General features: G+C 37.4%; 1 protein-coding gene across 2 annotated transcripts in view; it reads left to right on the plus strand.

The window, feature by feature from the left end:
- LOC136851577 (facilitated trehalose transporter Tret1-like) overlaps positions 1 to 8,091 on the plus strand; it is a 22,773-nt gene extending 14,682 nt beyond the window's left edge. For both annotated transcript variants that reach the window (XM_067125851.1, XM_067125852.1), the window contains exons 2-7: positions 3,254 to 3,309; positions 3,534 to 3,684; positions 4,469 to 4,631; positions 5,527 to 6,297; positions 6,536 to 6,677; positions 7,609 to 8,091. In XM_067125851.1, the coding sequence (XP_066981952.1) occupies positions 3,254 to 3,309; positions 3,534 to 3,684; positions 4,469 to 4,631; positions 5,527 to 6,297; positions 6,536 to 6,677; positions 7,609 to 7,791 (1,466 nt within the window). In that variant the 3' untranslated portion in view covers positions 7,792 to 8,091. The remainder of the gene's footprint in view (positions 1 to 3,253; positions 3,310 to 3,533; positions 3,685 to 4,468; positions 4,632 to 5,526; positions 6,298 to 6,535; positions 6,678 to 7,608) is intronic.
- Positions 8,092 to 15,922: the final 7,831 nt, after the last annotated feature.

Here is a 15,922-nt window from a genome sequence, read left to right on the forward strand (position 1 = left end):
AAACATATATGTGTATATATATGTATATTTGTATATATATATACACAGTATGTATATGTAAATATATATATATATATATATATATATATATATATATATATATATTTATAATATATATATATATATATATATATATATATATATATATATATATATATATATATATATATATATATATATATATATGTGTGTGTGTGTGTGTGTATGTATATATACATATACTGTATATATAAAGAGAGAGAGTGAGAATTGAGTAATTATTAACAGATATCAGAACAAATCCTAGGTTCTTATATCTGTCCTCTCCAACATCTTCACCTGACGTTGTTTGCCGAGCTCTTGCCTTTCGAAATTGAATAATATTGTCTGACAAACAGTCTAACAAGCAGACTAACGGGAGCAGTAGGGACTTACAATGTCGCAACCTGGATACATTCCCCTGATCCAGAAAGGTGGTATGTATCTTTCGGCAGTGGGAAACGACGGAAGGAAAATGAAGATAAAGTGTGGTCTGCCAGGAAATAAAAAAAAAAAAAAAAACATTCGTGTTAGTCTGAATATAATAAAAAAACATGCTCACACATGTATGTATGTATTTATGTATTCATGCATATATGTATGGATATATACTGTATATGTATATATATGCATACATAAACAATAATAGTTATTATGTGTATATATATACATAATATATATATACATAAATTATATATATTGTTGTTTTTCTGTGTATACTAAATTCACTCTGATATTGTTTACGTCACTTAGTATGTAGAGAAAACAAAAAATAATTTAACTTATGTACACCATATTCCTTGGAAGCTTGAATTTTAAGTCAGCGGCCCCTTTGGTGGGCTTGTTCCATATGAATAGGGTTCACTTTCTCAATAATAATAATAATAATAATAATAATAATAATAATAATAATAATAATAATAATAATAATAATAATATTATTTTTCCGGGCATACACACACACACACACACACACACACATACATATATATATATATATATATATATATATATATATATATATATATGTGTGTGTGTGTGTGTGTGTGTGTGTGTGTGTGTGTGTGTGTGTATGTGTATGTCTGTGTCCTGCCTTCTTTGTGCCCCTTGTATGTTGCCTTGTATCCTGTATATTGTCACAAGACGATAAACACACTTCCCGTGTTTTTTTTTAATATAAATTTTAGAAAGCCCATCAAAAAGTTCAAGTAGTGGAAGTTATTTAATTAGCTTTCGGCAGCGAGCATCTCCTTCCCTCTTGAAGTTTCTGGGGAGCTTCCTTTATTGCTATCACATTTATAGATTACTGATACGTTTGGATGTCTGTAAAATCTGGAAAAGTGTTTAAGTTTTTTAATAAATTCCGTAACTACCAAATTTACGATGGTTCTCTTGCCCAAATATCATTGCAACTCACTTTTTTTTAACATTGCAACTCACCCAAAGCAAGATGGCGGTAAGGGGCCGTTCAAAAATTACGTAACACTTTTTTTTTTGGTAATTTTTAACCCCCCTCCCCCCCTTGTCACGCCTCATAACACATGTCCATTCCCCCTAGAAAATTATGTAACATCAGCTAATACCTCCCCCCACCCCCAATTAGTATGTTTCCCTTTTTTTGATGCAATAATAAGTCTAGCCTAATGCCCGGAAATGATTACCCTTAGGTTTTCTTAATACTTTTATGTTATGGTATTAAAGAATCACAGATAAATATGAAATGAAAATGTTCTCTTATGCCATGTTTAGAAGAGGACTAATTTAATTTGTGATATTTTTCTAAGTCAGAAGAGGGATGAGTTTGTGATATTATTCTATGTCACGTAATACATATAGAAGAAAATGTTGAAGTACAAACAAGGGTTGAATTTGTGATATTTTTTAAACATGTAATTATGCAAAAAAAAAAAAAAGATTAAATACCAAATTCTCAATATTTTACTCAAATATAATATTGCAGAATCTTTACTATCTCTCGTTTGTCCTTCTATTTACATCTTTTCAAAAGAAACAAAGAAAATCTGAAAATGTTAAGTAACTTATGGCTGCAACCCCCCAGCCCCCACCGCCACACTCATAACACTTCATCATAACCCCCTCCCCCCTAGGGCGTTACGTAATTTTTGAAAGGCCCCTAATCTCAGTCTTGACTGGCCAATAGAGAAGTATATGAGTGTGTCGCTTCTATCCTATTTACCTCTGTGATTGCTACACACAGGGTTTGTGTAGGTTGACAGCTGGGGTGTAATCGAATGCTTTCTATTGAATGTAACCTTCAATGGTCACGATTCTTCTTTGCATCCTAACGTTACTTGAACTGTGTGGTCCAACAGTGTTTGTTCTAGCGAGAGTCCAAGCTGCACAAGGCTACGTTAATATAACGGCAACTAATGTGTGGGACACACCCAGTCTTTTAAAACGTTTTTTCGATAACATTTAAACATTTACGTTTATGAATGAAGCTGGAGGATGTTATGGTGTTTTGTCTCACTTTGTTTATCTGTTTGCCTTTATTTGTTAGCGGTATTGAATAAAATATTTGTCGTTTTTACTACAATTTTACCGAAAAGTGATGTGTTGACGCGGTGGGCTGCGAAGCCCTGGTGGAGGTGTGCAATCTTTTAACTCTTTTGTGTTCCCGAAGGTCTAAAGAATCACTTTCACTGATTTTGCCATTTCTACCATGAGTTTACGAATTTCGTCTTGGTTTGACATGTTCACCCCATATGCACTCCTGGGTATTTTTTGTCATGTGGCACTCGTTTCCAAGTGTTGTGGAATGTTGTTAAAAGTTACTCCTTTCGTTTTACCTTTATTGGAAGAACACCTGTAAACAGCACAATAACGAAGCATTTTATGTATAGGTACAGATACCGTAAGCAATAAAATTGAATATTATGCAATGGACAGTTTCAGTTTACCAGTTTCTCATAATAGGTAGGCTATACGCGGGAGAGCTTCGCACAGAATATCTCGACTCTCTGACATTATAATCCGACCCAATGTTCACCTGCGCAGGATTGATTGATTTGTGGCTATTAAAACTGGCGTTACAAACCTGCGCAGGAAAGGACACGTTTTTGGTCCCTGGTGGGTTGACCTGGTATTCTTTACACCATGGTATTTCCCTAGATCCTGGTATTACCTATAGGGAGACAGGTGCCAATGGTCGCGTCAATGAATTCAGTCAAATTTATCTGCGACACTCACATTGTTTTCCTGTTTCCTTTGACAGAACCAATGCAGACGAAGGAGCCCAAGAACGCCCGCCGTATACGATATGCCAAGCAGGTAAGGAGAAACGGCCGCGATATTAACTAGCATCCAGCTAAATCTCCTCTTCAAAGTAACTTACAGAAAGGCTGAACAGTTCTGAACTTTTGAGTTATTTTAATGTCTCAACCTTTCCAATACTAGTCCTAATTGCCTACGTTAAGAACGAGTCTGTAGCATTATAACTTCTTTGTTTTTTCGTCACTAAAATTGATGCTAAAGATTCACTGACATTTTTGCAGTGTTTCATTGTGCTGACTGCTGGTCTGGTGAGCATATCCTCGGGAATGATACAACTCTGGCCGAACGTACTGGCATCCCATCTTGTGGAGAGTAACACGACCATCTTCGGCAACGAAATTAGCTTTCTACCGTGGCAGTTAGATCTTGTAGGTAAGTTGGTGATTCCTGCATTCCATTTTTTTTTTTTTTTTTTTTGCAAATTACGGGGTCATTATACATTTAAAAAATTCTTTCATCAATTCCATATTTTTACATTAGATTTTGTTTTATTTCCTACAGGTATAGAAAATGTTATTAAAGAAGTCTTTGGTCATATTTTGTTCTTAAATATACATTAGATTTTCCGTAACTATCAAGGACAGGGCATTATTTGTAAATAAGTCTTAAATTATATTTAGTCCTATAGTTACATTAAATTATTTAGTGCTTTGTAGGTATATAATACTTCTAAAGGACTCTTTACATAAGTCTTATTTTTGGAACACAAAGTTGTCTTTTGTTGTAGCTTTATACTAGAGAATAAATAGAAAACTCAAATGCAATACGCTTGTTGACAGAGATTAATTCTTGGGTACATGGTATTTTAAATAATATACACAAAAATGGAATTTGTATATTTGGTATATTAAACAAAATTTTCAACTTTAAAGTTGAAAATTTCTTCTTATGACTTGAAAGATGTTCTCCAAATCTTGAGAAAAGGGTACTCAAGTTCACGGACACGATTAAGCCCTGTTTACCAAGAACGTCAAAGAAAAACAAAAGACTGATACCTGGTATATGGATGTAAACCAACGGAACTGACTTTAGAAAAGATGAACTTATCAAATAACAAGATGAATATAAAACCTGAATCCTCTTCCTCTGCACTTCTCATATTAGGCGCCAAGAATCTAAGCGAACGATCAAAACAAAAGCTTCTTCTTCCTTTCAGCGAGCGTGACGCAGATTGGCAGTCTTGTGGGATTTCTTACTGCTGGCTATCTTGTGAGTCGCGTCGGAAGGCGGTGGTCTCTCGTGATAACTGCTATCCCCGGAGTGTTTGGCGCTTTGCTCATCACTCTGGCCGTCAATAATTACATGATAATTATTGGAAGGTATGTGAATGGTTAAGAGAAAAGTTAGTCAGAGAGAGAGAGAGAGAGAGAGAGAGAGAGAGAGAGAGAGAGAGAGAGAGAGAGAGAGAGATGAGAGTATTTATGTATGAAACTGAGAACAGTAGCAAATTCAGTTTCCAGTGTCTGCTTGTTGGTGACCATCCACTTATTGTTATTAGATTATAGTGATAGTCACAACATTAACCGTAAAATTCACACACACACACACACACACACACAGAGAGAGAGAGAGAGAGAGAGAGAGAGAGAGAGAGAGAGAGAGAGAGAGAGAGAATATTATAATAGGATCAGAGTTGTTGACGCAAATACAATACCCATGCATACATTTTTCTAAAAAGGGGAAATTCAATTGTAAGTAAAGAGTGATCAGAGCCCTTTCATAAGGGCGAATAGCAAGATGACTTATAAATGCTGGAATCCTGTTAAAATCTTTCTGTCGTACCATTCATGTAGCTCAAAGGAAACAAAGTACAGCATAAAAAAAAAAAGGTGGGGTTGGTGACTTTGAGCACACAGCACCCAAACAGTTCAATAAGCTGACCACTGTTTCAAGATGAGAAAGCGTGGAGGTATTCTAGGAGAATTTAGAGAATCTCTGCTAAAAAAAAACATTTATGACTTAGAGGAGGGAATGATTCGAGAAAACTATAAAATATAAAAAACAAAGAAAAAGAGACCCACCTGATGAACCAAGTGAGGAGGCCCTATATAAATAAACCTTGAATATGAAGATAAAAATGAATCTAGATAATAAGAAATATGAGAAGAGAGGGATAGAATCATACATAATTTATCATGCGATAGGGTGACAATAAATAAGAGGTTAGAAAATGGTATTTCCCTTCAGTACTAAACTTAAGGACTCCCTCGACAGGTTCTTGGATGGTATCACAAATGGTATGATGAACGTGGCGCTGTTCATCTACGCGGCAGAAATATCTGATCCCAAGATCCGAGGAAGTATGTGCATGTTATCACACATTCTCATGCAGTCTGGCGGACTTATGGCAATAGCGCTTGGCGTTATCATGTCCTGGTATTATGTTGCTCTTATTTGCGGATGCATACTGGTTGTGCACTGCCTTTTGGTGCCTACGCTAAAGGAGAGTCCGTCCTTCCTTGCCATCAAAAACAGAGACGACGAAGCCCTTGATATCCTTCGCAAACTCAGAGGTTCTTACGCCGACGTCAAAGAAGAACTCGCGTACCTTCACCAGCAAAACCAGAACAACAGCAAGCGCAAAGGTTTTGGCGTTCTCCTCAAGAAAGAACACCTCAAGAAGATCGCTCTCATGAGCGGCATTTTCTTCGTCCACAACTTCTGCGGTACACAGATCCTCAGGGTTAACGCAACTAGACAGCTACAGGGACTGGGTCTGGATCTGGACCAGAAGTTGACTACCATTTTAGTCATTGTTCTCTTCTTCTTGGGCAACTTCTTCATGACCATTGTTTTGGATAAGCTCGGACGCCGTCGCTGCTTCTTCGCCTCGCTGACCCTTGTAGCTGTCTCTTACATCACCTTGGCTTCCTTCATGATCTCCACTGGAAATAACGGTACAGGCCCCGTCCCTGTCGAATCTGCCATCAACGAAACAGAGTCATCAGGATTCAACGCGACGTTGACAGAAGGAGTCTCCGAGAGGTATGTTTGAACCCCTTGTCTATTTTAACTTAAATCAAATGTATTCAGTTTATAGGATGTGGTTTTAAATCATAGCATTTTGCAAAAGGAAAAATCATTGGCTGAAACTACAAACTGATCTGATTGTTTAATCAAGGAGCAACTGGCATGCATAAAAAAAGTCCAAAAGCGCAAATGAAAGTTATTTGTACCCTTATCCCGGAAGGATTAATATGATAAACAACCTTTCAACTTCCAGCCCAGCATCATCATCGATGCCAGTAGGAGAGTGGTTACCACTGCTATGTCTTATGGTCGCTGGCTTCGGTCATGCCATGGGCATCGGGCCTCTCGTCTGGGTACTGTCACCTGAGATGTTCCCAACCAACATTAGATCACAGGTAAGGTCCGTTCTTTATTGGAAATGTTCCTTCTGAGCCCCGGCTGCTTTCATGCACCGAAGTATCATTTAGCAGTCGCAGCTTTCTCAGGATGGGAAACGAAGGTGTCAGGTGACTAACTTTAAATTAAATTAAATAACTTCAGCATAGACTTGTAGGTATGGCTGAGTCCTTACCGAGGACTCTAAGAACACTGGTTACCTTCAAATTTCAATTATGTTTTAAATGTCTTTTTCTGGTCTAGAGGTAAATTGAAATATAAGGGACTGAAATTCACTAAAGTCAGATTATCATGAATTGAAAATTTATGTTTTTAAAGATTTTCAAAGTATGGAGGTTTAAATTTCCTCTTATTTCCAACTTAATGTTGACAAATTTTTCTTAAAAAATAATGTATAAGTACTGAATACCTGAGAGGGAGAAGCAATTTTGAGAATAAAAGCTGCCCGAATTTGTAAGCATACGAAAAGTTGACTTTCACATAATCTAATAACTTGTTTTTATCAGGATCAGTCTTATGACATTACTTTTGGCGCGAATGCCCCAACCTTTGTTAACAAATTCTATAAACATATTGCTCTCATCTTTCATACTCTGGGCACAGGCTCAGTTGCAGCCAGATTCCTCGATGTCCTGATAAGGAATCACACTTAGCCCCCAGTGTTCCAGTGTTTTGTGACAGTTCGATTAATCGTATTGGTTTTACCACTACGCTGGGCACTGGCGCTTTCACATGCAGATTCCTCTGTTCACTATCTAGGAATCAGTTCCAAGATTCACGCGTTCTGCCGAATTCCCCAAGCCTTTTGTAACGAATCTCTCAAAATCGTCTTTGTTTTAGCTCTCAAAAGAATCACAGATAGCCCGAATATCCCAAATCATATTTGACATCCCTTTCTAAAATCACCTTTCTTTGGCCTTCCCTTCGCAGGGCACCGGTATTTGCACAATGATTGGCAGCTTGCAGACTTTCGCCGTTCTCCAGCTCTACAGTTTGATGTCCACGTCCCTGACCCCAGCTGGCCTCTACTTGTTCTTCGCCGGGGTCTCGATCTTCGGCATCATCTTCATATACTTCTTCCTGAAGGAGACCAGCGGCAGCAGAGTCGGATAGATGGGGGTTTTCACGAACAAAACCCAAGCGACTTACTGTCCTCATTCCATTGCTTGGTCATGGGTTAATTATTGCCATAATTATTTAATAATTGTAATTATTTAATATCTAGAGTTTGCCATTTGTTCTTTATGTATATTATTTTATTATTTTTATTTAGACTTTTGCCAAACTCCAGTTATTCAAGTAGTGGAAATGGCAACAGATAGAGCTAATTAAATCATCTTCATCATATCGATAACTTATATCTCCCGTTATTATAAGAAATTTTATACCATCTCAATAAAGTGTATATGTTTTGATGAGTGTTTTATGATCCAAGGATTTACAGTACAACAGTAAGTAAATGAAGTTGACCTCAATTTGAAAGTGGTTATTTGAAACGTTTGCACATACAGAGAGAGAGAGAGAGAGAGAGAGAGAGAGAGAGAGAGAGAGAGAGAGAGAGAGAGAGAGAGAGAGAGGGTTGTTTACATTTAGTAAATAAACTCTCAGAAGAGTTCCCAAATATGCTGATTATGAGTATAAAGCAGAAAATAATTGGCTGCCAGTTTATGTTTTTGTGCTGAGCCAAATTGTCATTCTGTCAAAAGCTACTGGAACTGCGGTGATTTTTAACATTTTATATATATATATATATATATATATATATATATATATATATATATATATATATATATATATATATATATATATATATATATATATATATATATATATACTGTATATATACATACACACATATATATATATATTATATATATATATTTATATATATATTGTGAATCAATTATCCATTACACAAAAGTATCACTTCGTTATCTACGACAAGCTAGACTAAACTCTCCTAACAAAAGATCAGGAGAACAGGTTTACTGTATAAAAAACCAATATAGAAGTGAGTATTCAATAATACTTGTCTGTTTCTTAGAGACACCCTCCAGGGACCTTCCTCCAGTATTAATGACTGGTAGTTTTACAATGCACAAGGCACAGGGGGCAAACAATTATTTTTTTAAACAATTAAGTACAGTAGTGGCGGGTGTATAATGGTAGCTCTACAATTCGAGGCGGACATTGAATAAGGGGTTAGGTCTGAAGGATACACTATTTATTTTATTGTCCAAGTGGCACTGTTTACTGTAAAATGTAGATATTTTGAATAGATACAAGGATTCTAAAAGTTATTATCGAGTGGACGTCGATAAAATCAAGGGTAGATCTAAGTAATAGATACATGGTGGGTATTTAGCGAGAAATGGCACTTTCTTATGGTATTTTGGTTGGTTATTTACAATTTAACGTTATTTTGGGGGGTCGAATGTAATTAACCTGTAATTAACCCCTAAAGTCCACCCAGCAAGGGGTTTCCATACGCGATCTTCATAAGACAGAGCACGGGTACGTTTGTTTGGAACGGTTCATATCCCGCCCGACAAGTGCAATAACTTGTTAACGGAGGGGTACCGCCCCCCTCTCCCAGGCCAGTACTAAATATAAACACGGCGAGGGGACATTCCATTTGGCCGACAACAAACAAATGCACCGCCAATATCAGAAACCCTATAAGTGCAGAAAAAAACAGTTTCCAAGATAAAAACAGGCGTGGAACTAATACTTATAATTACCAAATCAGGAAGGAAATTGAGGACGGGAACTTTGTTAACGGCTCCCCGCCCTGATGGGGTAGATCTGAAATGTGCAACATTTATTTAATTGTCCGAGTGACATTGGTTACTTTAAAAGTAATGGTTTCGAATAGGTATAAACATTCTAAATGTGATTATCGAGTGATCGTCGATAAATTAGGAAGGTTTTGAGGACGGGAACGATAGAAATCCCCCCCTTCCAACCCAATCTCATACCAAAGGGCACCCAATGGGGCGGGGTCTGTCAAACGTCAACTGGCTGTCCGCATTTACTCCCAGGCCGCTGTTCCGTCAAGGTACCGACGTCCATCCTCTTGAACTTCGCTTTCAGGATTGCTGGCAGATAAAAATGGAGGAAAATGTCATGGCATTAGTCAATAATAGCAAGAGAGTTACTGGCAGCATTGAAACCTTAGAAGATGAAATACCATGGACTTGAATCAGGCAGTACGGAAGAACCGGCGGAAGAGGTAAAAAAAATGTAAATAGAATATCCTATATAACTAAAATTTTTGCCAAATGATCCGTAGTTTAGGCTACATATTAACTGTGTATGCCTGTTGTGTTTTTTATGCATTTATGACCACTGTGTCTGTTGGTTGTGGTGAGACCAATGGGAAAGTAGTGGTTTTTAGGTGAAGTTAACGTAGGGAAAAAATTACGTTGTGCAAACAGGAATAGTTTAATAAATGCATGAGTAAGTAGTCATAAAAGTACTTAGTTCAGTCACAAAGTACATTGGAACAGAGAAGCGGCAAGACCAGTTATCCTACGGGATTCAGCCTGACCTTACCTAACCTTTTGTAGGGTGATGGGTCATACTCATATAAGTCTGGGCTAGACAACTCCCACCCCTAAATCCTACCCTGACACTTGTCCAGCCAGCACTAGACTGTGCAGTTTCCCTGTTGAGGTGAATAAATGTTAATACAGTGCATAACATTTTGATAAATTAATCTGTTTAGCAGAGTTTTGTCATAAAAGCAAAAAAATATTAACTTTCAATGACCTTTGGTCAGCATGGTCACAAAGTTAATGGCCGCTTGCAGATTAATGACACTTTAACCTAGTTTTGGATCCAAAGATTTGCCTTCAGTCCAACAAGTGATCTTTAACTTATAAAGAAAATGGAGGTAAATCTCAAATGGCATGGCAGACTTGCTGAAAATGCGCATGGATACTCAGAAAATTTACACAAGAATGTAAGAGCATGTATTTAAACTTATTAGTATTTTCATTTTCATTATGCTACAATGAAAGGATAACTAGAAGAAACCAAATGACCCTTATCACCCTTTATTCTGAAAGATATTCTTAATGAAATCCCCTAGATCTCTGCAGAACAAGCTAGATCATCAAACTTCCTTAAGCCAAGCAAAACCTCAAAAAAAAGATAACATTTTTTAAAGGTTTAAGGGTATTAACCCTTGTAAAGGGTTTTCGCTGCCAGTGCACTTTGATAGGATGCACTGTAGGCTTTGCAGAAGGGTGTTTGCCATATGCCTATGTCCCCTTGCAGTACCCACTACACTACACTTAGTAGGCTGTTTTACAGAGCATTGACATAAAGTATATCCTTTATCAAAAGTTTGTGTAAAAGGCCCAGAGTTTTCAGGGGGCATCATTTCAGATTTTTGATGGGGAGGGCGAAGGCAGTTTGGCGAGTGAGGTGAGCCTAATCACATGGGGGTTTTTTGATTTTGAGCTATTTTATCTGCTTTTTAAAGCACACAAAATAGATAGATATAACTCAATGTGATGTCGCATGTGAATTTCAGTAGGAATAATGGAAAACCAGCTGCTGTTACTTCTTGGGGCTTGGTGGGGTGAGGGGGGGGCAAGTTGAGTCTTGGGCAGTTGGCCCCCAGCCCCCCCCTAAATGACACCCCTGAGAGTTTTCCCCATACCATCTTCCACATTGTTATTAGGGATCCATTACACCTAGTCTACCTGACACTGCCTCTTTTACATATTAGTATATACCTGAACACTGACTGTTTCCCTTGTAAAAATTATATACTTAATAATATACCCATAGTTTATGATCCCCTGCTGCCTTTGAAAGGATGGCAAATAGTATACCTACAGTTTATCCCCTGCTGCCTTTGAACAATCTATTATTAGCTGTTTCTCTAGTAAAAATTATATACTTAATAATATACCCCCCTGCTGCCTTTGAAAGGATGGTTATGATCCCCTGCTGCCTTTGAAAGGATGGCAAATAGTATGCCTATAGTTTATCCCCTGCTGCCTTTGAAAGGATGGCAAATAGTATGCCTATAGTTTATCCCCTGCTGCCTTTGAAAGGATGGCAAATAGTATACTTACAGTTTATCCCCTGCTGCCTTTGAAAGGATGGCAAATAGTATGCCTATAGTTTATCCCCTGCTGCCTTTGAAAGGATGGCAAATAGTATGTTTATCCCCTATGGCAAATAGTATGCCTAGTTTATCCCCCCCTGCTGTTTATCCCCTGCCTTTGAAAGGATGGCAAATAGTATACCTATAGTTTATCCCCTGCTGCCTTTGAAAGGATGGCAAATAGTATGCCTATAGTTTATCCCCTGCTGCCTTTGAAAGGATGGCAAATAGTGTACCTACAGTTTATCCCTATACTGCCTAATATTATACCTATAGTTTATCCTCTGCTACCTTTGAAAGGATATCAAAAATCCTTTTCTAACTTACTGGATAAATCAAATGAAGAATAAGCAAGTTGAGGGGAAAATAAATTATTAAATGCAAAAGTAAAGAAGGCAATCATTCCAGAATTGTCCAAAAAGAGTGAGGATCATTATCAGCAGACAGACAAGAAGTGAGGCATGTAGCCATTGGGGATGTAGGAATCCATTTTCCAGTTGCTGCTGATCTTCAGCTTAGTTTTTTCTTTTTTACATAATTGATATCTGGAATATCATGAGTTAGCAGTTTTTAGCGAAGTAACACCTGAAAAGAGTTTTTTTGTTCATAATTACTGCTGGTCAAATGAATCAATACCAAACACATTTTGTATTTGTCTTTAGTATGCATTTCTTAATATTTGACCTTCACTAGCTTTGGTTACATTGAAGATTTTAATTTTCAGGTATATGAGCCTGGAGGTAGCAAAGGCTCTCTTCCATCCTGGGAGGTAGTGATTGGTCATATGGATTGACAGCCAAGGTTCTGTGAAGATTCATCTTTTGCTTGTTATTCCGACCAGTTACTGAGGTTTGTTGATGTGAATTCTGATGCACAGTATGTAGAATTTAGTAAATTTCCTTATGGATCTAGACAAATTACAAGTCTTTAATCCCATATAAAACCCAGCAGCAATAACCTGATTTCATGTTTTCATCATGCTCCATCACATTACTAGCCTATGCTCTTTCAACATATCACTTAATGATCAGTAGTTACCACCTGGGCAATAACTGTGTGGGGGTTGTGTTTGCACGTCCAGCAATCCTGTCTCAAGAGAAGGGAGGCCTTCTCAGGTGTGCATCTCTGTGAGTGCCCTTGCCTTTGGATATTCTTAGCCTATTAACAGCCCAGGCCAATGGGATCATTGATTACAGACTGTCACAGTGATGTTGTCTTATGGACGAATGGTCATTTTAATGTCAGCACACCACTTGTGTTTGTGGCTGTCCTTGTTGAACTTGGCCATGATCTTAGATTGTATGCTGAACTTAATTGCTGCCCAGTACAGTACTGGTCTCATTATGTGTATCGTTAGGTTTACTGTATGCTAGCACAGTATGAAACCGATTGTGTTTGTCTTGGCTCTTTGGAAAGTGGAAGTGCTTCCATGGTAATTGAGAGTTCTTGATTGACATTGTCCAACAGACAGTTCTCTTAGGATATCTCTCCTTTTCCACCTATGCTTGGTAGGGACCATGTATGGTGCAATACTCTTTTCCAGGTATGGCATAGGGGCTGCAGAAGCTAGTTCCTGATACAGGCATTATGACATGTGCTGCATTAAACCTTTATCTGATGCTGTCTGTGCCTGGTAATGAGTGACCTTTTTCAGATGTCCGATCTAGTAATGCCATTTTGGAAGCAGATGGTGCCCACACCTGCTTTTGTAGCAGTTCATCACTCATGATTCCCTAACCTGCTTTTTTGAGAAATGACTCGTGTGCTAAAGGAAATGAATAATCAGTCCTTTTGTGGTGTGTGGAAGGAATTCTTCCCATAGACAGTCTTTTTCTAGCTGGAATCCTTTACCAGTATTCCTGTCCCTTGGGAATCCTCCTCCTAGACTGGCCGATCTTGCAGCCTCATTCCCAAGTTACTACTGTATATGAAAAATTATTACAATGGTTGATGGGAAACTGAATCCAAGTTACATGTGGACTGTGAGGCTACCATTAGAAAGATTTTGGACCATAATTGTTGGCATATATATAATGATTTATGAAAAAAGTTTCATACAGTATTTAATAACACTCTGTACTGTTTATAAAAACTCATTTGCTGGCTTATACTAAGAAGAAATTATGTAATCTTTGCACATGCTGCTGTTTTTAGTTTTCAAATTCTCTTCCAGGTGTAATCTGTGGAAAAAAAATGTGAAAAGAATAATTAGAAGCTTGTTCCCCCCTCTCCTCAATTATAATGGTTCTGTTAGCAAGGATGATGGGTAGATGGATGTCTTGCTGTGAGGGGCCATAAGAGAGTTTGAAGGATCCCTCAGTAACCTGTAACAGGTATGAAGTTTTATTGTTCTCTTGGTAACGTTGATGGCTCGTGCGGTATTTGGTACCTCTATTTACAAATGATTTAGGCAGTTTTCAGTCAGTGAATATTTACTCAAGTTTATATATCCAGTAAAGGAACTTGATAATGTAGATGTGATTAAAGCTAAAGACTGGTATTTTTGATAATTGTTTAGTAATTGGTAGGATTACGAAGTCAAACCTTGACTCATAAACTTTGTGAAGCTTTAGACAATCTAGGACACTGAAGGTTGGAAAAGAAGCTTTGATTGGAACTTATTTGAGAGTTGAATTTTTACATTAACAGTTAGTTGCCCCTCCAAAGGAGATTTTTAAAGTTTTTAAAGATTTTTTGTGGCAATATGGTGTTGTAATTCCTTTAAAGAATTTGTCAACACGTATGGTCAAATTGCCCACAAACATTATCGTGGTTAGTATAAGATTACTAGAAAACTGTTTATCATACCAGTAATTCTTAATGTGAGCTAGGAGGCATTCATGAGATGTAGGGGTACTTCCATTTTTGTATGTACCGTACTGTACTTTAATTCACAAAAGCATATGACCAAGATAGTAAGTCCAGTGTTGAATTTTCACATGGAAAAGTATAGATCAACCACTATGCTTCCCTTAGGGGGGATATTGCTGTCAGTGCACCTCGCTTGCAGTTCACTGTAGGCATTACTTAGTTCTTTGCAGCATCCCTTCAGCCCCTAGCTGCAACCCCTCTCATTCCTTTTACTGTACTTCCATTCATATTCTCTCTCCATCTTACTTTCCACCCTCTTCTAAGAATTATTTCAGTGTGCAACTGCAAGGTTTTCCTACTGTTACATCTTTGTAACCTTTCTCTCAATTTCAGCGCTGAATGACCTCATAGGTCCCAGCGCTTGGCCTTCGATCTAAATTGTATTCTTTTCTCTCTACCACTATGCTTTGAATGTAAGGATACAGTACTTTGATAAACTAACTAAGACTAACTATCTTTTAAGGTGATTCTTAACACACAGACATCATTTATAGTCCAAATAGATTAATTTTCCAGAAATGAAGATCTTGTATCATTAATTTTATCTCATAATTTAGGAATTCATTTTTTGACTCGAGATGTACAGTATTTATCATTGAATGCGTAGTCTGGATTTATTTTTCGTTAACTGTGGGATTGGATTAGTTTATGGTTGTGGTATGTCCTTTTATTTGAATAAAGTTTTGGGTACATTTATTTGGCAAAGCTATTAAAATTGCATAAAAAATGAAACCAGTATCTCTCTACTTATGTCTGGTTTTCAGAAACATTAAGCTGCTTGATTTATGTAAAGAAATGAAGGAAAGCTACATCCAAAACATTGCATACTCATCAAGATCTGTTATGGCAACCTTTTATTTTTGTCAGTCTTCTCTACATATACTGCTGTTTTTTGTTGCTTTGTGACACACAAGTGATAAATGTGTATGTAAAATGTTGACTCTTGAAATGTGGACAGCTCAGGTACCTGTTGCATGTTTGGGGTGAACAATGTTTCTTGTATATTCGTGGAAATAACCAGAGTCTTTTGTGTGGCATTGTCTGTATTGGGGGTAGTGCTGTCGGTGCACCTCACATATTGCACAGAATAGTCATTACTTGAGGTTCCTTGCAGCCCCTTCAGCCCCCAGCTGCAATCTGTCATTCCTTTTGCTGTACTCCATTCATATTCTCTTTAATCATATTTTCCACCTGCAAATAATTGTTTTGTAGTCAACTGCAAGGTTTTCATATTACACCTATTAAATGTTT

The sequence above is a fragment of the Macrobrachium rosenbergii genome, chromosome 23 (genome assembly GCF_040412425.1).
Source record: "Macrobrachium rosenbergii isolate ZJJX-2024 chromosome 23, ASM4041242v1, whole genome shotgun sequence".
Taxonomy (NCBI): domain Eukaryota; kingdom Metazoa; phylum Arthropoda; class Malacostraca; order Decapoda; family Palaemonidae; genus Macrobrachium; species Macrobrachium rosenbergii.